This window comes from Lycorma delicatula, chromosome 10 (assembly GCF_047948215.1).
Source record: "Lycorma delicatula isolate Av1 chromosome 10, ASM4794821v1, whole genome shotgun sequence".
Taxonomy (NCBI): domain Eukaryota; kingdom Metazoa; phylum Arthropoda; class Insecta; order Hemiptera; family Fulgoridae; genus Lycorma; species Lycorma delicatula.
Genome location: NC_134464.1, coordinates 295,106 through 321,063, shown reverse-complemented (window position 1 = coordinate 321,063; position 25,958 = coordinate 295,106). Strand labels below are relative to the sequence as shown.

General features: G+C 31.0%; 1 protein-coding gene across 1 annotated transcript; it reads left to right on the top strand.

Moving 5' to 3' along the window:
• The first annotated feature begins 205 nt into the window (after positions 1-205).
• LOC142331097 (putative multidrug resistance-associated protein lethal(2)03659) lies at positions 206-24,731 on the top strand. Its single transcript, XM_075376769.1, is given in 7 exon segments — positions 206-344; positions 5,376-5,503; positions 6,320-6,565; positions 12,362-12,534; positions 14,839-14,965; positions 15,778-15,888; positions 22,891-24,731. Coding segments are annotated over 7 exon segments (942 nt in total). The 5' UTR covers positions 206-229; the 3' UTR covers positions 22,933-24,731.
• Positions 24,732-25,958: the final 1,227 nt, after the last annotated feature.

Here is a 25,958-nt window from a genome sequence, read left to right as displayed (position 1 = left end):
TATTGAAACGGTAAAGTTTATGTATTACTTAAAAACATATTTTGAATACTTGAATATGTACTAAATAAACTATACATACTATTTATTGTTATGCATATTAATTTTATACCTTTGTGTAGTAAAATTACATTACTGAATTTCTTTTTCACTTTTTACACATTTTCTTTTGACAGAAACATTTGGAGGTAATGTTCGATTTGCTATAACACAGTAGATTGGATTAACTGGTATGTTTCAATGGGGTATGCGACAATCAGCAGAACTTGAAAACCAAATGACATCAGTTGAAAGAGTTTTAGAATATAGTAATGTTGAAAAGGAACTGCCTTTAGAGTCACCTTCAGGTAAATACATTTTAAAATCCTTAATTTATTCAATTTTTATTATTATTTTCATTAGGTGTGGAGTGTTGTAATAATTGATTTAAAAATGAAGGTTTAATAATCAAACTGACAGTTTGTGGTAAAATTCTAGTCATTTATCATCATAAAGTGCAACTTGAGATTTGTTAACAATTATTTCTTTTAGCTAATTCTTTTTAGTCATAGCTTAGAACTCCAAACCCATAGTTCATTTAAATATTGTTAATTACCTCTTTGTTCCTAAAAATAGTGTTACATTCTTTGTTTTCATCCACACTTCCTGTTTCATCAATTAAATTCCCTCTTAAAATTCTCCCCTTTCTCCCAAAATAAATCCTAATATTGTCAATTCAGTCAATTTCAGTATTATACTGGGTTAACCATAAGTAAATTATGTAACCGTGAATCTGTATTGTTCAGTAGCAAAAGTATCAGGTTGCTTTCAATTAGGATAAAAAAATTGCCAGCTGATCTCTGTGGCGGAGTAGTAGTGTCTCAACCCTTCATCTGGAGGTCCTGGATTTGAATTCCAGTGATATGTCATTTTTTTTATGCTACAGGTTTCCATTTTAATAGTCTCACCCGTAAGCTTCTTTGTAAGCATCTGTGGTGAATTTATTCATCAGTCAGAAATAGAGAAAAAGGTAACAATTGAAACTAATATTTAATACTAGCGCAAGAGAAGTTCACCAGCACGACTTTACATTGGAAACCAATGGACAAGTAAAAAAATAAAGTAAAAGAATCTTTACTTTGAGTGGTGTGTAATGGACATTGTTATTGATAATGGTGAATCAGATTTCATAAATTGTGAAAGAATTAATGAAGACCTAAAAGGAATTATTTCTTTTGTTTAAGATCTTTAAAAAAATTAGTATCAAAATCAGATCATAGCATATTTGCAGTAATATATAAATATAATTAATTAAGTCAAAGAACTTACAGCTTAAGTAAGTAATGTAACTTGCTATTTTAAATATTAATAATCTTAATAATTGTAAAAAATTGTATTTACAATGTCTAAAAATTAAGCAGCTAGAATAAGGTGTTCATTATAATGTATATACCAAAAACAATTTCCTACGTTGGCAATGCTGATGCAACAAGTTTCTGCTTCAGCTGTTACCTTCTCAGTTTTTTAAGAATAGTATTGTAAAATACAGTTGAAGCAATGTTAACGATGCTTTCTATGAAAGGAAAGATGCTGAGTTTTGGGTAAAGGGAGTAATAAAAGGAACATGCACTTTTACAATTCCTAGGATGTTTTTTTTTTTTTTTTTTTTTTTTTTTTTGTCTTCAGTCATTTGACTGGTTTGATGCAGCTCTCCAAGATTCCCTATCTAGTGCTAGTCGTTTCATTTCAGTATACCCTCTACATCCTACATCCCCAACAATTTGTTTTACATACTCCAAACGTGGCCTGCCTACACAATTTTTCCCTTCTACCTGTCCTTCCAATATTAAAGCGACTATTCCAGGATGCCTTAGTATGTGGCCTATAAGTCTGTCTCTTCTTTTAACTATATTGTTCCAAATGCTTCTTTCTTCATCTATTTGCCGCAATACCTCTTCATTTGTCACTTTATCCACCCATCTGATTTTTAACATTCTCCTATAGCACCACATTTCAAAAGCTTCTAATCTTTTCTTCTCAGATACTCCGATTGTCCAAGTTTCACTTCCATATAAAGCGACACTCCAAACATAGACTTTCAAAAATCTTTTCCTGAGATTTAAATTAATTTTTGATGTAAACAAATTATATTTCTTACTGAAGGCTCGTTTAGCTTGTGCTATTCGGCATTTTATATCGCTCCTGCTTCGTCCATCTTTAGTAATTTTACTTCCCAAATAACAAAATTCTTCTACCTCCATAATCTTTTCTCCTCCTATTTTCACATTCAGCGGTCCATCTTTGTTATTTCTACTACATTTCATTACTTTTGTTTTGTTCTTGTTTATTTTCATGCGATAGTTCTTGCGTAGGACTTCATCTATGCCGTTCATTGTTTCTTCTAAATCCTTTTTACTCTCGGCTAGAATTACTATATCATCAGCAAATCGTAGCATCTTTATCTTTTCACCTTGTACTGTTACTCCGAATCTAAATTGTTCTTTAACATCATTAACTGCTAGTTCCATGTAAAGATTAAAAAGTAACGGAGATAGGGAACATCCTTGTCGGACTCCCTTTCTTATTAGGGCTTCTTTCTTATGTTCTTCAATTGTTATTGTTGCTGTTTGGTTCCTGTACATGTTAGCAATTGTTCTTCTATCTCTGTATTTGAACCCTAATTTTTTTAAAATGCTGAACATTTTATTCCAATCTACGTTATCGAAAGCCTTTTCTAGGTCTATAAACGCCAAGTATGTTGGTTTGTTTTTCTTTAATCTTCCTTCTACTATTAATCTGAGGCCTAAAATTGCTTCCCTTGTCCCTATACTTTTCCTGAAACCAAATTGGTCTTCTCCTAACACTTCTTCCACTCTCCTCTCAATTCTTCTGTATAAAATTTTAGTTAAGATTTTTGATGCATGACTAGTTAAACTAATTGTTCTGTATTCTTCACATTTATCTGCCCCTGCTTTCTTTGGTATCATAACTATAACACTTTTTTTGAAGTCTGACGGAAATTCCCCTTTTTCATAAATATTACACACCAGTTTGTATAATCTATCAATCGCTTCCTCACCTGCACTGCGCAGTAATTCTACAGGTATTCCGTCTATTCCAGGAGCCTTTCTGCCATTTAAATCTTTTAATGCTCTCTTAAATTCAGATCTCAGTATTGTTTCTCCCATTTCATCCTCCTCAACTTCCTCTTCTTCCTCTATAACACCATTTTCTAATTCATTTCCTCCGTATAACTCTTCAATATATTCCACCCATCTATCGACTTTACCTTTCGTATTATATATTGGTGTACCATCTTTGTTTAACACATTATTAGATTTTAATTTATGTACCCCAAAATTTTCCTTAACTTTCCTGTATGCTCCGTCAATTTTACCAATGTTCATTTCTCTTTCCACTTCTGAACACTTTTCTTTAATCCACTCTTCTTTCGCCAGTTTGCATTTCCTATTTATAGCATTTCTTAATTGCCGATAGTTCCTTTTACTTTCTTCATCATTAGCATTCTTATATTTTCTACGTTCATCCATCAGCTGTAATATATCGTCTGAAACCCAAGGTTTTCTACCAGTTCTCTTTATTCCGCCTAAGTTTGCTTCTGCTGATTTAAGAATTTCCTTTTTAACATTCTCCCATTCTTCTTCTACATTTTCTACCATATCTTTTTTACTCAGACCTCTTGCGATGTCCTCCTCAAAAATCTTCTTTACCTCCTCTTCCTCAAGCTTCTCTAAATTCCACCGATTCATCCGACAACTTTTCTTCAGGTTTTTAAACCCCAATCTACATTTCATTATCACCAAATTATGGTCGCTATCAATGTCTGCTCCAGGGTAAGTTTTGCAGTCAACGAGTTGATTTCTAAATCTTTGCTTAACCATGATATAATCTATCTGATACCTTCCAGTATCGCCTGGCTTTTTCCAAGTGTATATTCTTCTATTATGATTTTTAAATTGGGTGTTGGCAATTACTAAATTATACTTCGTGCAAAACTCTATAAGTCGGTCCCCTCTTTCATTCCTTTTGCCCAGCCCGTATTCACCCACTATATTTCCTTCCTTGCCTTTTCCAATGCTTGCATTCCAATCTCCAACTATTATTAAATTTTCATCTCCCTTTACGTGTTTAATTGCTTCATCAATCTCTTCGTATACACACTCTACCTCATCATCATCATGGGCGCTTGTAGGCATATAAACGTTAACAATCGTTGTCGGTTTAGGTTTTGATTTTATCCTTATTACAATGATTCTATCGCTATGCGTTTTGAAATACTCCACTCTCCTCCCTATCTTCTTGTTCATCACAAAACCTACTCCTGCCTGCCCATTATTTGACGCTGAGTTAATTACTCTAAAATCACCTGACCAAAAGTCGCCTTCCTCTTCCCACCGAACCTCACTAATTCCTACTATATCCACATTCACCCTATCCATTTCCCTTTTTAAATTTTCTAGCCTACCAACCTTTTTTAAGCTTCTAACATTCCACGCTCCGACTCGTAGAATGTTATTTTTTAATTTTCTGGTGACCCCTTCCTTAGTAGTCCCCACCTGGAGATCCGAACGGGGGACTATTTTACCTCCGGAATATTTTACCAAGGAAGGCGCCTCCATTGTTGCTATGTGAAAATGCAGAGAGCCACATTTTCTTGGAAAAAAAGCAGCTGTAGTTTTCCATTGCTTTCAGCTGCGCAGTACTCAGAGGACTGAGTGATGTTGATACGGCCGTTTAAGTCATTGTGACTCACGCCCCTAACAACTACTGAAAGAGCTGCTGCCCTCTTTCAGGAATCATTCCTTAGTCTGGCTCTCAACAGATATCTCTCCGATATGGTTGCACCTTCGGTCCAGCTACTCTGTATCCCTGAGCACTCAAGCCCCCTCACCAACGGCAAGGTCTCATGATTCATAGAGGAGGTCCTAGGATGTAAACATCAGTAAACATCTCTTCTTTTTTGTCAATTTCTTTATTGTAGGAATTAAAGGGTTTGTTATTACAAGCATTTATAATTTCAAGATTTGCTATTATTAATAAATATATAAGACTGATGCAATCATTATGGGATGGCATCTCAAGATTTTAATAAAAAAATTAAGAGGATAAAGGAAATATATTACAGCACAACTATTTTGAAGTATTTCTACGGTGCGGTACAGAACTGTTCTGCAAGTCAATCTGTAACCGTCTTACTTCTAAGCTTCTATTTTACTATTCCTTTGCTTTCTAGGATGTATTTTATAAAAAAAAATAAATAAATAAAAGAAGTAATTTCTTTAATAGGTGACAACTATTTTTAATTTGCCTCATCAATGTCAAAACAAACATATATTTGTTAAAAAAATAAGTTTTTTTATTTATTTATTTTTTTCTAGATAAAAAACCACCTGCTTCATGGCCGAGTGAGGGAAAAATTGAATTTTCAAAAGTTGTCCTTAAGTATGGTCCTAATGAACAACCTGTTTTAAAGAATCTTTCATTTACTATAAATCCAGGTGAAAAGGTGTGTTATTATTTACTGATATTCTGTTTTTTAAGTATTTTCTTTCACTCTTCTCTAACAGATGAAAAGATCTTAATGAAGTAATTCGTTTTCTTAGATTATTAAAAGGGTTTTTTCAGCTTCCAAGCAAGTAAGAATACTTGTAAGTATACTTGTTTGGGACCCCAGAACATTCCAAGAGAATGTTTTAAAAATAAATTATATATATATGTAACATGCGCGCGCACGCGTGCACACACACACACACACACACACACACACACACACACACACACACACACACACACATATATATATACATACACACACACACACACACACACACACACACACACATACATACATACATACACACACAAATTCTTTAAGCAACAGGAACTTAACCCAGTTAGTTAGTGATGGCAAAAATACATTTTTGTAATGCATGAAAAATGCCAAGTTTAGATTCTAACCCAGAGTGACAGGGTACTTCTGCCTTCCAAATGAAAGACAGAGGTATTACTTACCATAGAAGTTAGAATTGATGATAATTATGCATTTTTGGAGCGTCTTTTCCTGTACCTTCTGTTCATCCCCTCAAAAGTATATATCATCCATCAATGTAAAATTATAAATTTATTTAAAAGGTATTTACTTTATTGTAGTGCTAAGATATTTTGTTCTTATTCATACCTTCTTATCATTGTGGAATGTTTAAAACTATTTACAATACTTTACATTTATTGAAATAAAAATATTATTTAATAAATAAAATAAAATGTTATGACATTATTTGGTTTATAAGAAACAATTTTTAATGTTTTATTTTTCCTTTAGATTGGTATTGTTGGTAGAACTGGTGCTGGTAAATCCTCATTAATATCAGCTCTTTATAGATTAGCTTATTTAGAAGGTGAAATATGGTTTGATAATATTGATACAACAACATTGGGTCTTCATGATATTCGTTCCAAAATATCTATTATTCCTCAGGAACCTGTTCTTTTTTCTGGAACCATGAGAAAAAATCTTGATCCATTTGATGAATATAGCGACAGCGTATTGTGGAATGCTCTTCAGGAGGTATGTATATTTAAAATAATTGTGGAGAGTTGAGAAATAAGTTTTTGAACTTGATGTATTCTCTTTTCTAGGTGCTTATTTATTGACCTCCGTTTATTTGTATTCTAAAAATATTCTGTCCATCCAAATTTCAGTTTACAGATTTTCAGTTTATATTTTTTTTCAAATTATTACGTTATTTAAAATTTTGTTTTAAATATTACAAACAAAATTTATTAAAAAAACTTATACTTTGGCTGAAGACTATATATATATATATATATATATATATATATATATATGCAAATAAAAGATTAAATGTAATATGATACTGTATTTATGACTGATAGAAAAAAATATTTTTATTAAATGAGTGGTGAACATTCCAAATACTCATTTTGTAGCAACAGATTTAGAAATTTTACATAAAAAAATTTTTTGAATGTAGAAATAAATCTGTAGTATAAAATTCTTGTCAATAAAGCAATTTAATGTTACTATGAATTGCATGCTAATAATTGTAATTGGTATGAGACTATTAGGAACCCTGGTCAGAGGGCCTTGAATCCCGACAACTCTGAGAGACCGACTGGAGGACCTTTACAAAAACTGGGATGAACTAACCAGGAGCCACATTTCAGCTATTCTCCGCAGTATTGTTATAAATTTATATTTGCTGAACACAGGATTTTTATTTTTATTCATTCTTCAACTGATATTTTGTATAGTGAATATCTAAATATCTCTATCTCTGTGAATATCTAAATATTTCATTATTTAATTTTGTGAACTGTCATATCGCCATCTATTGTTCACCTATTTATTCTCTTTTCCTCCACCTATCCAATCCGTCCGGTTCACACAATTTCCGCTGAGCACTGAGGGCACCACCATCAGCCAGTTAAAAATAAGCTAGTGAAAAAACATATGTTAACAAATATCAAATTATAACTATCAAATTGCAGTTTCAATAAAAAAAATTAGTTGATAAAGAAATTAATAAATTATAATATTGTAAATAAATGTGATAATGCAAATAAATAATATTATAAATAAATAAACCAACAAATAACAATTAAAATAAACAAGTAATAATAAAAACTTATTTTAGGTAAATAAATTAAGTTAGTAAATAAATAAATAGGTGGTAATATGAAACGAAACTAAAAACAAAAATAGAAAATAATAAACTAATAATTTAACAAACTAATAGTAAACAATACGGTATTTGTTGGTTCTTGCCCCACCTAATTTATTTTATGCAGTAAATTAGTATTATAAATTATATCCAATGTGTATATTTTAAATACTAAACTAATATTATAAATTATGTTCAATTTGTACATTTAATGTTAATTAGACAATGTAAGCGAGCATTTGGTTAAGTTTGGTTAGGTTATATTGATATTATTCAAAGTTCAGTACACTGAAACCAAATTTAACCTAATGCTTACTTTGTTCGCAAACCTCATCTAATTAACATTAATGTACAAATTTTATGCAATTTGTATATGATTTATAATAGTAGTTCACTATTTAAAATAAATTAGGTGGGACACGAACCGAGTAGGTGGTATGCTTGACCAATCGGGTTGGTCTAGTGGTTAACGCGTCTTCCCAAATCAGCTGATTTGGAAAGTAGAGAGTTACTACAGCGTTCAAGTCCTAGTAAAGCCAGTTATTTTTACACGGATTTGAATACTAGATCGTGGATACCGGTGTTCTTTGGTGGTTGGGTTTCAATTAACCACACATGTCAGGAACGGTCGAACTGAGAATGTACAAGACTACACTTCATTTACACTCATACATATCATCCTCATTCATCCTCTGAAGAATTATCTAAATGGTAGTTACCGGAGGCTAAACAGGAAAAAGAGAGAGAGAGAGAGAGGTGGTATGCTTAACCAATTAATACCAAAAATTGAGTCGATAAAACATTAAGTAAATTCTAGTATTTATTTATTTATTAATCATTACCAGGTTACAGAATGTGATACAATACATAAAACATTACATAACTACATAACAAACCCTGCAGAGATACTTAAGCATCTGTATGCAGCCTTGAAAAAACCTATCAACTAATATATACTAGATTTTACATTAATTCATCTACACTAAACTTAAAAAATATAAAAAAAATTAGTTCATTACATTTTTTTTTAAATATATAAATTTCTCTCTCTTTCAGATAAACCTCATTTTCATTTAGTGTTCTAACCCAATTTTTCAATTTATTCTTGATACTTCTGTTTTTGGGTTTAGGTAGTAACAACTTGAAATAAAATACTGACATATATACATGTTGGTTTTTTTTTTTTTTTACATTGTTGACTAGAAAAAGGTATTGTTGTTTTTTTGTGTAATGTAAATCATATATTTAATTTTTTGCACAATTTTAACTATTTGATAATTCTGACGCAAGTGTTGATCAATGATAATTCCTAAGTACTTTGTTTGCTCAAATGTCTAATATCTACCCATCAATATACAAATTAATTCATTTGGTAATTAGTCAATGTGATTTGAAAATGCCATGCAAACTGTTTGTAGATTTAATAAATATGATACTGTAAATAAATGAGATTAAAATTGAGGCATAGTTCAAGATAAAAAAAGAACCAAAATTTCAGACATTCAAAAGATTGAGCAAGATGTGTTTTGAAAAATGTAACTTCAATATGGATATACTATAGTAAACAGCTGAAATAGGAAATGATAATATTTTTAAAAATCATTGGTTGAACAAAAATATATGATCCCCCCCCCCAAAAAAAAACCACTTAAAAAAAATGAAAATGTATCTAACAAAAAGAACTGATATAAAAAAAGAAAGCAGTGAATTACTAAATTCTCTTCTTTAAAGTAGGCATTACAGATTTGAACAACTTCTTAAGAAAGTAATTAAAATTCTAGTTGCTAACGGTAGAAAAGGACAAAAAAACCATGTGTCTTTTCTTGGATTATGTAAAGTCTTGTTCATTTGTAAGCACGCAATTTTTTTTTAAATTACAAGATTCACTCGCCAAGAATCCTGCAAATGTTGCAAATCAAAGTCAAAGTTACAAGCACCTTTAGAAAAGAATTCACATTCAGCAGTGTACTACTATACATATCTTAGAAAGATATACACATAATTGTCTGCAGCAAGTGTAATGTAATTTTTAAGAAATGTTTTGCTTGCTTACAAAACAAATGAACAAGACTTTATTTAATCTGAGAAAAGGTGTGTATTTTTTTTATCTTTTCTACAGTAAGCATCTAGCATGTTAATTACTTTCTTAAGATGTTGTTCACATCCCACATGCCTATTTTAAGGATGGGAATGAAATTCACTGCTTTTTTTTGAAATTAGGTCTGTCTTTGTCAGACATGTTTTGGTGTGTTTTTTTTGGAGGCAGTAAATCTTTTGGGAGAGGGGATGCAGAGGGATTCACAAAGACTTTCACACTGGAAGCGTTTTTCTGGGGGTTGATCTGTAACTTACTGTTATTTTTCTACAGTGGTCAAACATCACTTTTAAATTCAGGTTTTCATTCAGAAAAAAATCATGAAAAGTGAGGTGAAGATAAGTTGAAGACTCACTTTCAGTGAGTCACTATCACTAAGTAAATCACTGTAATATAAGTAATATACCCTATCACTTTCAGTGATAGTTTTTATTATTTTTGTAAATGTTTCCTTTGTTTGAATTGTAATTAACTGTGAATATCATTTGACAGTATACATTCAATTAAAAAAAATCATAAAAAGACCACTTGGTAATCAATCACCTGAGAATTTTGTTTTTATTATTTAGTTCTTTAACAGGTTTTAAATAATGAGGAAAATTTCAGTTACTTCAATATTGTTAATAAATATTAATGTGTTAAAATTAGTATCGATTGATGCAAGTAATTGCCGTTATTACATTAACAACCTTCATATATTATGTTCAGTACATCTTTGCTAATCTTCATGTGTTTATGAATAAGTTACGTTAGTTTTAGTTATTGTTTATTTTTAAATATTTTGTGATTATTTTCTGTTAAGATTAGTGATGCTTTTTTTGACAGTAAATGATATTGAGAATGAATTTGACAATGCTGTGTGTAAATCATTTGTTGATGACAATAATTAAGATCTTTCATATGATTCATTAGAGCGCATGTTTTTCTTTTGAAGAAAACTACTGATTACCATTATATCTTTCAGATTCTAATAGTAAAAGCAAGGTTAAGGTTTGGAATGTAATGCTAGGTCTAGCAGTGTTATTCTAAGTAGGTAGGTTGTTAGCGATATTGTTGGTGTAGATGAAAAAGTAATGACAATGAGGTTTAAAAATGATTTAATTAACTAGCCATGTGATGATAATCTCCAATCTGATCAATTAATATTTCTTTTTTTCTGGTCATAAAATTGATCTCTGCCAAACTCCACCTCTATTTATTATTTTCTTTTATTCTTTTGTGAGCCTGTTGCAAACTTCCTTGTCAACAAATGTAACGCATATGCGGATTAAACAGGTTTTTCTCCTTTAAATAAATTGGATACTTAAATACTAGTAATTGTGAGATGACATCAGTCATTTATAAGATGAAGTAAAATTTCTGTAATCATACTTTTAAAAATGAAATTTTATTTTTAAAAATAAAATAGTAATTATAATTTAATAATAAATTCAAATTATAAATTATCAAGTACACTGTTGTCAAGTAGCGATTGATTTAAAAAAGTCTTGTCTTACCCACCAATTACTACAAACTAGAGGCTACTTGCTATAAATTCAAGCTGAATTTGACATCTGAAAGCAATACTCCAGGAAGTATCCTATTTACACGAGGTGTGGCTATTAAATAATTAGACTAATGCGGCTACAGAAGAACTGCTCATGCGCCAAATTTGTATGACTGACAGCTGTGCAACATGAAGCCTTCTCTTTCGATTGTTGTCACTCCAGTTTCTGTAGACATATTAGTCTACTCAAGGCCTTCATTTGAGTAAAATCTGTTGTTTTGTTTTGCCGAAAAAATAACTGTTTTATTAGAGCAAAGAATTGTCATGAAATTTCATATGAAACTTGGAAAATCCTCTGCTGAAACTTATCTTTTATTAAAAAAAGTATATGGCAATGAATGGTTTATCATGTGAGCAGGTTTTTGATTGGTTTAAGCATTTCCAAGATGGCCAAGAAGACGTTAAAGATGATGTTTGCCCGAGTCACCCTTCCATATCAAAAACTGATAAAAATATTGAAAAGATTGGTAATCTGATCCAATCTGACTGTCAGTTAACTATTCTGTCTTTATTCAAGGTCCTTGCTCAACTCTGTGAAAAAATAAGAAAAAATGACCCGAATTATGGAAGAACAAGTCATGGGTACTTCATCAGGACAACGCACCAGCTCATACTGTAATGTCTTTCAAGAAGTTTCTAGCCAAGTATAACATCCTGATGTTAGACCATCTGCCTTATTTGCCTGACCTGGCACCATGTGACGTTTATCTATTCCCCAAGGTCAAATCTGCAATAAAAGGAACAAGATTTCAGACCGTTAAAGCTATGAAAGAAAAAGCGTCACGAATCTTGAAAGAGCTCACAGAAGATTTCCAGCACTGTTTTGAACAATGGAAAATTTACTGGAGCGTTATAGGGATAGAGGAGGGGTGTATATTGAAGGGGGATAATAACTAAATATGTATAAATTTAAAATAAAATATTTTACAGTACTAGTCTCATTATTTTATAGCCACACCTCATATTATACATTATAAATTGTGTTATTTTGGTTTGTTATATTATTTTAATTTGCGTTATTATTGCTTTTTTTTGTAGGTGGAACTGAAAGAAGCAGTTAGTGATTTACCTGGTGGTTTAAATGCTAAAATGTCAGAAGGTGGTACTAATTTTAGTGTAGGTCAAAGACAATTGGTATGATTGGCTCGTGCAGTTGTTCGTAAAAATAAAATACTTGTATTAGATGAAGCCACTGCAAATGTTGATCCTCAGTAAGTTAAAAATAAAAATATAATAATTTTTATTTATATTACGACCAAAAATTCTTAATTGTGTCTGAGAAATATAGAAAATTATTTCAGATAGAGCAAAGACCTTTTTTTTCTACGGTCAACTACCTGAATGGGCTGTGGTGGCTCCTTTTTCTTAGAGCAGGCAGGAAGGTTATACTTAGAACTGAGATAGAATTTATGCTGCCAGATTGTCTTGTGTTTCAGTTTGACTTTGGCTATGTGAACCTTCATCTTGAACCTCAACAAGCCAGTCCTGAATGTTAACAGGAGTTGGGTAACTACATCGGGAAGGGTTTAGTAACACTTAAAAGATGATTCCCAAACCAGGTACACCCTTAACAAAAAACAAAAATGTGTTGCTATTGTCGTCAAGCTTTACCTGAAGCAAAGAGCAAACAAGATTATCTCACCTATCCTAAGATGAGTTAAGAACATGCTGGACTGAGGTAGGCATCTAAAAATGTCAGTAAGTGAACAGTGCTAAATGACATGAGGTACCCACATGTTCCGAGTTGTTTGTGTACCTACGAAGATGCTGCTTAAAGGTAGGTTAGTGATTGCAGTGTTACAATCAGGATGAATCTTGCAGCACATGACATAATAGAGCCCATTGGGCGAACTGGATGTTCTCTGCCATTTGTCTGCTGTAATCTTTATTGTGGTGTTAAATAGTAAATAGTACTTATTTTATTGTGTAATATTTTATATATTTTGTTTTACATTATTAGCATAAGAGTTAATTCTGATGATTTTTTTTTTTTGTAGCTGTTTGCTTTGTTTGTTAGGAGTAAGAGAATTATAAATATATTTTTAGAAAAAGAAAATATATATCATTTGGTTCTTTTTCTGCTACAATTATAAAATGCACTAGAAGTTTTCCTTAATAAATTGAGATTTTTTTTGTGAAAAGAATTTTCACCTCATAGAAACCATTACGTTGATATTACCATAGCTGATGATTATCAGTGGGTCAGGATTTAAGTCGTATTTCTTGATAAGGGGGGAACAGGAACTCTTTCAGTGGTGGTTAAGGGTGGTAATCGATGAAGGAAATGCAGGTTAAACTTGAAAAACTAACAGTTTATTTGCTAGGTTTGAGTATTTCCTGGGTGAAAGTGAACAGCTATAATACTGCTGTTTCCTTGTTTACTGTCAAAAGAAAAATTAGAATGTTAACACTATCAAAACTTCTTTTGTTGATATTCCTAACTTATTAACTTTACAAAGTATATATGAAGTTACACTTTATCTTTAAGAACTGGTACATTTTAATGCTCACAGCACCTTAATACTATCCTAAACCAATATAATGTTATGGGTTCTTATTAAAAAAAAAGAAAGTATTCTGGCCTTGTAGTAAACTACAGGTAGCCTACGTTTATTATGAAAATAAGATGGCGCTGCCTGTAGGTTGTGAATAAAGAAATATGTAATAGATAACTAGAAACTTTTGGAACATCTTGTGATTCAGTTAGTTCTAAAAATTATCTTTTTAGAAATTATTAATATAATTAACAAGTATTAATATATCTCTTTACAACTTAAAAAAATAAGTGTTTTTGTAGTTGTCAATAAATGGAAATATTCCCAGTTTATATTATCGTTTATATTTTCCACTTGTCATTTTCAATAAGTGTTTTCAGTCCTTACATACTTTATGACAAGTTTAAAAAATAAGAGAAACTTGAACAGGATACAGTTTTAACAGCAAAAAATATTGAGTTCATCATATTCTTTGTTTAATGTTTTTAGAACAGAAAATAAACTGTAATATTCATATAATGTCTTTAAAATGATTGTTTTCATGTAAAAGATTGGTGAAATCTTTTTACATGATTCTGAAGTTTAAATAATGTATTGCATGTCTTTGATCTGTAATTATCCATGTTAATAAACAGGATAAACGGGAATAATTATACATAAACGTTTTGAGGAAATTTTGTAAGAAGTGATATTTATTTTGGTTATAATTATAATTAATATTTTACATAGAGCGGCATATGTATGAGTTTTTGTAGTTAAGGAAGTAATTAGAGATGGTAATTTGTCATCGTAAAGTATTTTTTAAATGTTTCTATCTAACAGTCAATGTTGCCACTAGCTGAAAAAATTTTACAATTTCAATTTGTTAAAGAGTATTACAATTTTAAGGTTATTGTTGTATTTTATTTATTTTTTTTTTTTTCATGAAATTTACATAAAACATATAAGTAATAGAATTTATATGATAGTTTTAGTTTTACAATAATTTAAATTGTTTTTGATGAAGTTTTAAAATTTCAGAACGGATGCACTTATTCAACTTACTATTAGGAGAAAATTCTCAGAATGTACAATGCTTACAATAGCACATAGATTGAACACTGTGATGGATTCTGATAAAGTGCTTGGTATGGATGCCGGTTGTCTTGTAAGTACTTAAATTATTTAGTTTGTTTTTAAATTATATTACATTCTGATATTGTAAGTGAATTTTTATAAACATAATCTATGACATTTTTGTTTTGTTTCAGATAAATTTTACTGAGGCAGGTTTGTTTCTGTTGTAGATTTAATTTTTTTATTACAATATTTGGCTATGAAAAATATTTTCTGGATAAACTGCTCCTTACAATCAATAAGGATTAATTTAATTTACTGCTTTTGCTCTCATCAGTGTTTGTAGCAAGTTCAGATTTATACATATGTTATGTATATTATTATTATTATTATTATGCTTTTACGGCCAACATGGGACCACTTAAGTCAATTTTAGTTAGATCTTTTCTGAGAAAAGCGTGTTATTTTACTCTTCTGAGCTGCGCCAGTATTTCTTCATCAGTTCAGATCTTGCTTTCTTTTCTTCATCCGTAAACACCCTCTTCGTTGTATTTTGTCGTTTGTCTGTCTTTTGTTTAAATCTAATGCTTTTGTCTTTTAGCTTTGTAATTTTTCCAGTTTTATTCTGTAGGTCAGTCAGGGAAATTCCCAATTCTTTCATATCTTCTCTAATTTCTTTGATCCATCCTACTTCTAGCTTTTGGAACCAGAGCTTTTCAATGATATTTCTTGACAGTCTTGTTTCCGGTGTCCTGGAGAGCTGCACCATACCAGTCAAATGACTGAAGGCAAAAAAAGTATAATTCATCCTTTCCTTACTGGTATCATGGACATCTGATAATATTTTGAAAGTCATAAGTATTTTATTTATAAAATTATTATGTTAGTTTCTTTTTGTTTTAGGAATTTGATCATCCGTACATCCTTTTAAAGAATAAGGAAGGGTTCCTTTACAGAATGGTAGAACAAACAGGGAAAGCTACAGCTGAAACTTTATTTAATGTTGCAGCTGCTGTAAGTAAAATTTAATTGATTATAATTGTTATTGTTAGTAATCTTCTTCTTTTTTTTTTTGCCAACTGTCAGGTTAGTTTTATGCAGTTAGACAAGCTGTGTACATATAAATATAGATGTTCTTATTTCAGTTTATGTTAGCTTCTGAAATAACATTACCACTTATTGTTACACAGATAAGCGTGAGTAAAACTTACATACAAGTAGTTTTAAACATAATTATGAAAGTACAGTAAATTAATTAATTTGTTTCTGAAAAGTGATCGTGAATCAAGTTCTTACATTCACACCCAAATAATTAAATATACTATTCTGTATTTAATTACTTGATAGCTGAATTCTATCGTTCTACATTGTACAAAAACATGTTTACATGGTTTATTGTGCGTTTAAATCTAAGCATGCTCTCTTTTTCTCTGGCTGTATACAAGCACAATAGGATATAATTACACTTGAGGTTCTTCTTTTATCTACATTAAAAATCAAATTAGCTGAATATTTTCCTGCTTCTATTATTATAACTAACAAATAAGGCTAATAGGCTAATTTCTAGTGGCTGAAACTTCTGTACTGCAACTTTGCTTTGTTTTTTATGTTGTTCAGTGCATCTGATCTATACTGAAATAGGGTGTAGAATTATGGCTACTTATAATTACCTATAGGTGTAGAATTACCTTGTGGCAGTAATTATATTATCATTAAATGAAAGTGTTTATAAATGTTGTGTGAAAGTTATTTGAGAGATCTATGTCCATTATATTATCTTCTAAAGATCTCAAACACAATAATAGTAATTACCGTTCTTCAATTTTTTGAAGTGACTGCTAATTTCCTTTTTCTTCCAGTTTATGAATAAAGCGTTTCATACCTGCAAAAACCTGTTAATTATCCTTATTGTACTAGTAATTTATTTGATAAAAGTTAATACTGATGATGAATATAAAGTAATATAAATTGTAAGTATATAAAAGTAAAATTAAGTAGTAAGTAAATTGTCAGTTTATAAATTGTATACAGAAATGATTACAGAAATTCTTGATTAAAATGTCTAGATAATTTTTGTAAAAAGGGTTCAGTAAGTCAGGCAACATATCAAAAACAGTATTGTCACATGTTACTGGTTTAAACGAAGAATATATATTAAGTGATTACACCCATTTAAGTTCTTTTTAATGCAATTTATTTAATTTTAGTATCTTAATATCTACAAAATAAATAAATATATATCAAAAACAATTATTCTGATTATCCTATGAAATTTCCAATAACTAATAAACTTTATATAAGAATTGTTAATTTCTCCTATTTACAAAAAGAAAACTAGCATATAATTTTGCCCCTGTTCAAAGTGAACTAACCTAACTGAACAGCTTGTCATACTTGACTGCTGAATGGATACAGTCACATTTTTGTTGCATTAGGAATATGCTTGTGTAGCATGTTCTCCCATTCATCAGCCCTTGACAGAATTTATATACTCCAGGCATAGGCCTTTTCCTGACATAACATCATCCGATCCATTCTCGTTGTAGATGCAAGTGTAATGGTCTCAAAACATCCATTGTCCAAAACTTCTGTATTGTTCAAGAAATTCTTTACTTGTTTCTCTTTGTTATTGTTTCCGGATTTTTATTTTTTTGGATTTTTTTTTGTTTTACATTCTTAATATATCCTCTTTTCCTTATCCTTATATTTTGCATTACTAGAAACATTTCTGTGCATCACAATGTTTTATATACTATAAATCGATAGTATATTCTGACTCATGTAAAAAATACTGTATTAGGATATAAAATACCCAGAAAGTGAAATTTCAAAGCTATTTTGAAATGTAAGAATATTCATTGGAAGGAAGAGGCAAGTTTGGATTAGAAGGAAGTACAGATAATATTTTGTAGTACTTTTACAAGAATACATGAATAGAGACGTATCTCTTTTTATGTGTGACCTATTAATTATTTATTTTTAGAAAATTAAGGGGTCATTATGAGTTGGTTGTTACAGCGAGTAATCAAAAATTGAGGATCTACTATAACTTATGTTTTTATTGATAGTATTAGTTCAGAAAAAAAGTGATAATTTGCATATGGCAGTAAATGTGATTATGAAAGTAGTCATGAACAAGATATAACCTTTTCTAGCATTGCTATTGGGAATTGGAATCAATATAATACAGAATTTATAAGACATAACACCTTTTTGTTTGTGTTCAATAATAATGGCATCTTTTGATAATATAAATAAGCTTTTAAACTTAATATTGTTCTGCTTCATACTTATTAATGTATGTATATATTTTTTTTTTTTTTTTTGACTGGTTTGATGCAGCTCTTCAAGATTCCCTATCTAGTGCTAGTCGTTTCATTTCAGTATACCCTCTACATCCTACATCCCTAACAATTTGTTTTACATATTCCAAACGTGGCCTGCCTACACAATATTTTCCTTCTACCTGTCCTTCCAATATTAAAGCGACTATTCCAGGATGCCTTAGTATGTGGCCTATAAGTCTGTCTCTTCTTTTAACTATATTTTTCCAAATGCTTCTTTCTTCATCTATTTGCCGCAATACCTCTTCATTTGTCACTTTATCCACCCGTCTGATTTTTAACATTTTCCTATATCACCGCATTTCAAAAGCTTCTAATCTTTTCTTCTCAGATACTCCGATCGTCCAAGTTTCACTTCCATATAAAGCGACACTCCAAACATACACTTTCAAAACTCTTTTCCTGACATTTAAAGTAATTTTTGATGTAAACAAATTATATTTCTTACTGAAGGCTAGTTTAGCTTGTGCTATTCGGCATTTTATATCGCTCCTGCTTCGTCCATCTTTAGTAATTCTACTTCCCAAATAACAAAATTCTTCTACCTCCATAATCTTTTCTCCTCCTATTTTCACATTCAGTGGTTCATCTTTGTTATTTCTACTACATTTCATTACTTTTGTTTTGTTCTTGTTTATTTTCACGCGATAGTTCTTGCATGGGACTTCATCTATGCCATTCATTGTTTCTTCTAAATCCTTTTTATTCTCGGCTAGAATTACTATATCATCAGCAAATCGTAGCATCTTTATCTTTTCACCTTGTACTGTTACTCCGAATCTAAATTGTTCTTTAACATCATTAACTGCTAGTTCCATGTAAAGATTAAAAAGTAATGGAGATAGGGAACATCCTTGTCGGACTCCCTTTCTTATTACGGCTTTTTTCTTATGTTCTTCAATTGTTACTGTTACTGTTTGGTTCCTGTACATGTTAGCAATTGTTCTTCTATCTCTGTATTTGAACCCTAATTTTTTTAAAATGCTGAACATTTTATTCCAGTCTACGTTATCGAATGCCTTTTCCAGGTCTATAAACGCCAAGTATGTCGGTTTGTCTTTCTTTAATCTTCCTTCTACTATTAATCTGAGGCCTAAAATTGCTTCCCTTGTCCCTATACTTTTCCTGAAACCAAATTGGTCTTTTCCTAACACTTCTTCCACTCTCCTCTCAATTCTTCTGTATAGAATTCTAGTTAAGATTTTTGATGCACGACTAGTTAAACTAATTGTTCTGTATTCTTCACATTTATCTGCCCCTGCTTTCTTTGGTATCATGAGTATAACACTTTTTTTGAAGTCTGATGGAAATTCCCTTTTTTCATAAATATTACACACCAGTTTGTATAATCTATCAATCGCTTCCTCACCTGCACTGCGCAGTAATTCTACTGGTATTCTGTCTATTCCAGGAGCCTTTCTGCCATTTAAATCTTTTAATGCTCTCTTAAATTCAGATCTCAGTATTGTTTCTCCCATTTCATCCTCCTCAACTTCCTCTTCTTCCTCTATAACACCATTTTCTAATTCATTTCCTTCATATAACTCTTCAATATATTCCACCCATCTGTCGACTTTACCTTTCGTATTATATATTGGTGTACCATCTTTGTTTAACACATTATTAGATTTTAATTTATGTACCCCAAACTTTTCCTTAACTTTCCTGTATACTCCGTCTATTTTACCAATGTTCATTTCTGTTTCCACTTCTGAACACTTTTCTTTAATCCACTCTTCTTTCGCCAGTTTGCACTTCCTGTTTACAGCATTTCTTAATTGCCGATAGTTCCTTTTACTTTCTTCATCACTAGCATTCTTATATTTTCTATGTTCATCCATCAGCTGCAATATATCGTCTGAAACCCAAGGTTTTCTACCAGTTCTCTTTATTCTGCCTATGTTTGCTTCTGCCGATTTAAGATTTTCTTTTTTAACATTCTCCCGTTTTTCTTCTACATTTTCTACCTTATCTTTTTTACTCAGACTTCTTGCGATGTCCTCCTCAAAAATCTTCTTAACCCCCTCTTCCTCAAGCTTCTCTAAATTCCACCGATTCATCTGACACCTTTTCTTCAGGTTTTTAAACCCCAATCTACATTTCATTATCACCAAATTATGGTCGCTATCAATGTCTGATCCAGGGTAAGTTTTGCAGTCAACGAGTTGATTTCTAAATCTTTGCTTAACCATGATATAATCTATCTGATACCTTGCAGTATCGCCTGGCTTTTTCCAAGTGTATATTCTTCTATTATGATTTTTAAATTGGGTGTTGGCAATTACTAAATTATACTGTGCAAAACTCTAAGTCGGTCCCCTCTTTCATTCCTTTTGCCCAACCCATATTCACCCACTATATTTCCTTCCTTGCCTTTTCCAATGCTTGCATTCCAATCTCCAACTATTATTAAATTTTCATCTCCTTTTACGTGTTTAATTGCTTTATCAATCTCTTCGTGGACACACTCTACCTCATCATCATGGGCGCTTGTAGGCATATAGACGTTAACAATTGTTGTCGGTTTAGGTTTTGATTTTATCCTTATTACAATGATTCTATCGCTATGCGTTTTGAAATACTCTACTCTCTTTCCTACCTTCTTGTTCATTTTGAAACCTACTCCTGCCTGCCTATTATTTGAAGCTGAGTTAATTATTCTAAAATCACCTGACCAAAAGTCCCCTTCCTCTTCCCACCGAACCTCACTAATTCCTACTACATCCACATTTATCCTATCCTTTTCCCTTTTTAAATTTTCCAGCCTACCAACCTTTTTTAAACTTCTAACATTCCAGGCTCTGACTCGTAGAATGTTATTTTTTAATTTTCTGGTGACCCCTTCCTTAGTAGTCCCCACCCGGAGATCCGAATGGGGGACTAGTTTACCTCCAGAATATTTTACCAAGGAAGGCGCCTCCATCATTGCTATATGAAAATACAGAGAGCCACATTTTCTTGGAAAAAAAGCAGCTGTAGTTTTCCATTGCTTTCAGCTCCGCAGTACTCAGAGGACTGAGTGATGTTGATATGGCCGTTTAAGTCATTTTGACTCACGCCCCTAACAACTACTGAAAGAGCTGCTGCCCTCTTTCAGGAATCATTCCTTAGTCTGGCTGTCAACAGATACCTCTCCGATATGGTTGCACCTTCAGTCCAGCTACTCTGTATCCCTGAGCACCCCTCACCAATGGCAAGGTCTCATGATTCATAGAGGAGGATATAAATAATATTGTATGAATAAAGTAATGAGACTAGTTTTTTTGCAGTCAAAGTGGCAACACTGTAAAGTTACTAGTAAATTTATGGTTATATGAACAGATGATTCATATTAGGTATTAACATTTTTAGTCTATTGTTGCCACGTGAGATATATACAAACTTTTCTTGAAATAAGTTTTTGTTGTGCATTACAAAAATCAGTGATACTATTTATGAGCAGCGTTGTACAATCATGTTCTGTATTAAACTCGGTGAGAATACTACTGAAACTTTTTCAAAATTGAAAAGGGCTTATGGAGGTGACACTCTGTCATGAGCCTAAGTTTTTAGGTGGTTTAAAGCATTTTCAGATGGTCAGGAATCAATTGCAGACGATCCACGCTTTGGAAGACTGTTAATGTGAAAAAGTGATGAAAATGTTGTGCGATTTGGAGAGTTGATATGGTACGACCAGTGATTAACTGTCAGAATGATTGCAGAACAATTGTATTTGAACCACACTACAGTCGATCAAATTTTGACAAACGAATTGGACATGAAAAAAGTTTGTGCAAAATTGGTCTTTAAAACCTTATTGTTGAACAGAAAAACAACAGGGTATGCCGTGATTTTCTAGGGCGAATTGAAACTGATCCTTATTTTCTAAAAAATGTTAGTACTGGTGATAAATTTTGGATATTTCAGTATGACCCAGAAACAAAACGCCAGGGCACTTTGAACTTTCCACATCCCAAAAAAGGAAAAAATGAGCAAATCAAAAATCAAAACCATGCTAATTTGTTTGATAGTAATGCCATTGTCCATAAGGAGTTTTTGCTTATGGGGCAAAACTTCATAATTTTCTTTCTTAATCCTTATATTGATTTACAGACTGTAAATCAATATGTTTACTGAAAATTTCTTGAAAGACTGTGGAAAAGAGTTGCCTGTGTGAGACCAACCATCAAAGACAACTGGTTGCTGCATCAAGACAATGCACCCTGTCACATTACACTCTCAATTAATGAGTGTTTGGCAAAGCAAAACATTCCTGTTGTTCCTCAACCACCTTATTCACCTGACTTGAGCCCCTGCAAATTTTTCCTGTTCCTGACTTTAAAAAGTACCTCAAAGGACACCATTTTGGAAAAGTAGAAAACAAAAAAAAAATAACTGACCATCTGAAGGATATTCTGGTTTCTGATTTCCAACACTGTTATGAAGAGTGGGAAAACCATTTGAAGCATTGCTTGGCTTCCCAAGGGAAATATTTTAAAGGTGTTAGAGTCCATGTATAAATGGATTGTAAATAAAAAGTTTTTCTGAATCAGTCTCATTACTTTATTTACAGATCTTGTATGTATATATAATCTATGCAAGTGTTATATGGAAACATTCTTTACTGTTGTGTGAACCTCATATGTAACAGTTTATTTGTCTGTTTGCTTATGTTAATTGTTTTTTTTTTCAGAACTACAGACAATTTATAGATGATCCTGAAGTTTCTTCATAGAAAAAAAATAATAAGTAAAAAATTATATGTATTATTTTGATATCTACTTATTGTTATTAATGCATTCCTCTGAAATGATGGAAGAATTAAATACTGTACTTAAAAAAAAAGTGAAACTATTACTTAATATGTTGTTCTATTTATTGTACTTTAAGTACTTAAAAGAAAAAATATTGGCTTTAATTACTGTTTACCGAAAAGCTTTGTTAAAATGTACGTATTATTAAACTTTTAGTTAGAAAAAAAATCTGTGTTAATTATGTTGTGATGTTGTCATAGTAAGAATAATTGTAATGTTCTTAAATATGTTTTATATGTATGTTATATCTGGTGCCAGATTTACAGAATCCATAGGGTATAAAAACAGAGCACAAAATTTATAAGAAGCACTGGTTGAAGAATTCATCCCTACAAAGATGTATATTGCAGTCATGAATATATTATTCGTTAGTATATTTAATTTCATAATTTTTATGGATTTTTACGCATACAAGAGTGCTTTAAGGTAGTTTTAAGTAAAGAAAATTTTATTGAAGGCCATTGGCTTCAGCCATTCCTGAAACTTGGTACAGCGTTTGTGACAATCCATTTTATAAAAAGTTACAATTTTTCTATTTTAATTTTAAAAATATAATTCTCTTGGTATTTTATGTTTAAAAGTGGTTAACTGTTAGCAGTAATTTTTTTTTAAAGTTATCCAACCAGATCTAAGTTCTATTATCATAAAATAAATCAGTTCTGTCTGTATTATAAATTAATATACTTTATACTGTTTAAGATTTATTTGTATTCATCATCACTTTATAAATATTATAAAGATATTTGTTTAAATAAGGTATATATTAAAAAACTAGCAACTGCATCTCCTTTTGTTTGTAGAATCCCAAAAGGCTTTCTTCTTTTTACCCCACCCACTTAAAACTATGCAGGCCCTAACACTAGCTGTTTACATCAGAAGGGTTATTTCTTCACATCATAATGCCTCTTCCGGACCAGACTAACTCACTAGAACGCACATCAGGTCATCCACCTGACCGTCCTAACAGACCTCAGCAGAATGTGTAGAAATGCTTAGCTTAAAAAAATTTAATACCAATAATTGTATGGGATGCAGTTGACAAATAAAGGAATTCCAGCTAATCAATAAGCATAACAGCAACAAAACCTAGTAGCAGTGCAGCAATAACAGGTAATAATTTCATAGTTAATAGTCTATTTGTGGATAACTGTAACTACAATTTCTATTCATTTACTGTTAAACAATAGCTATTACCTATTAGAGCAAAATAGATAAATTAGACAGGTTCGCTTCTTTATGAATTACACACTCGGTTCAGATTATCATGTCTAAACTCAATCGACATAAAAATTATTTAAAAAAAGAAGAAACTTCACACTTCCCATACAACTTATCTACTTATAACTGTTTTAAAAAAATAATAAACAGTAAGTTAATGTTTAAATATTATTTGATACAACTGTTATTTATTATAGTTTAAAATTATATAAAACACTTGAAAACAATAATTATATCCAGATGTTAACGTTATATGATGGAGAAATAAATCACTCCTATTCAGCTTAAAAGAACCAAAGATCTTAACTAAAAATAAAAGGAAATTAGCCTAGCAGTGCTTTTACCTACAAAAACACTAATATAAGCTTCTTTTCGAAGAATAATTTTAAAAAAATTTGATAGTCTTAAGTAGTTAACTTAATTTGTAATTAAAAGAGAGAACCTCAGCTGCCATTCCTGGAGTTATTCACTGGTATTAAATGTTTTATTGTTCCACTATAGTGTTTGAATATTTCAGTCTTTGTATTAAAAATACATTATATCTTTTGTAGACAAATGCAAGACAACTTGGCTGTCTTGAGATTAATAACTGAAATTTCTATAAAAGTTTTATCAAACTAAAAACATAAAATAATTTCTGTAAGTTTTATTTATTCTTTATTTATATGATTTATTTTATTGTTATATAAGTAATAAATGCAAATTTAAAAGTTGCTTTCAGCTCTTCAAAAAACTCACATTTCAGTTTAGTTTGTTGAAAAATTAACTGATCTCAGTTATGGGTTATTAATATGACCCATAATAATATTATGGGTTTACATTATATAATTATTATCACAATTAAGACCCATGAATATTATTAATTGTCACATGAATGATCTTAATTATCACATATTTATATTATGTGATTTATGCATTATTTGAAGTACAATTACTACTTCAGATTAAATTTGTTTACTTCTCTAATTTCTTTTATTGTGCTTAGTCAGTCTGTATGTTACCTGATTGCTCAGATAACCTAATTTTCAAATTTCCAGGAATATAAAGAGTGATAAAAAATTTATACAGCCGGGATAGTCTGGTACTAATTTGGGTGACACAAGATTTTTTTTATTACTCAGCGTACTGATATCACCTGTGTGTGTTTTGTTATTCAGACCGTTACAATAAAGATATATCCCAAAATATATGTTGTTTTATATATTTCAATAAGATTGAATTTTATCCTTTAAGCTTCAAGAATTCGCTTTACTAATTTTGATTGTTTACAGTTAACTATTCTCTTATATTTGTGTCATTTAATACAACAATTAATTACTGTGAATGCCAATATGTGACTATTACTGTGATTATTTGTTGAAAGATACAAGGGCAGTTCGAAAAGTAACCTCGGTTGGTTATAAATAAAACATAGTTGTAGGTAAATACATTTTATTATATACATCTTAAAACTACATCTTTCCTCCACTTTTCAACATAATTGCCATTTAAATTTAGGCGCTTATTGTACCTTGTCACTAACTTAGAAATGCTGGCTGCAAAAAAATCTCTCACCTGTTCCTTAGTTACGGAACTTACAGTAGCCTAACTTTCCCGTCACTATCTCGAACAAAACAGTCCTGAAAATTTGTGGGAATTCATTGGAAAGCTCTGAGGTAGTAAAATGTTGATTTTCATGCACTTCGGCATCAATCTTTTGAACTAGTTCATGATTGACTACAGATGGACC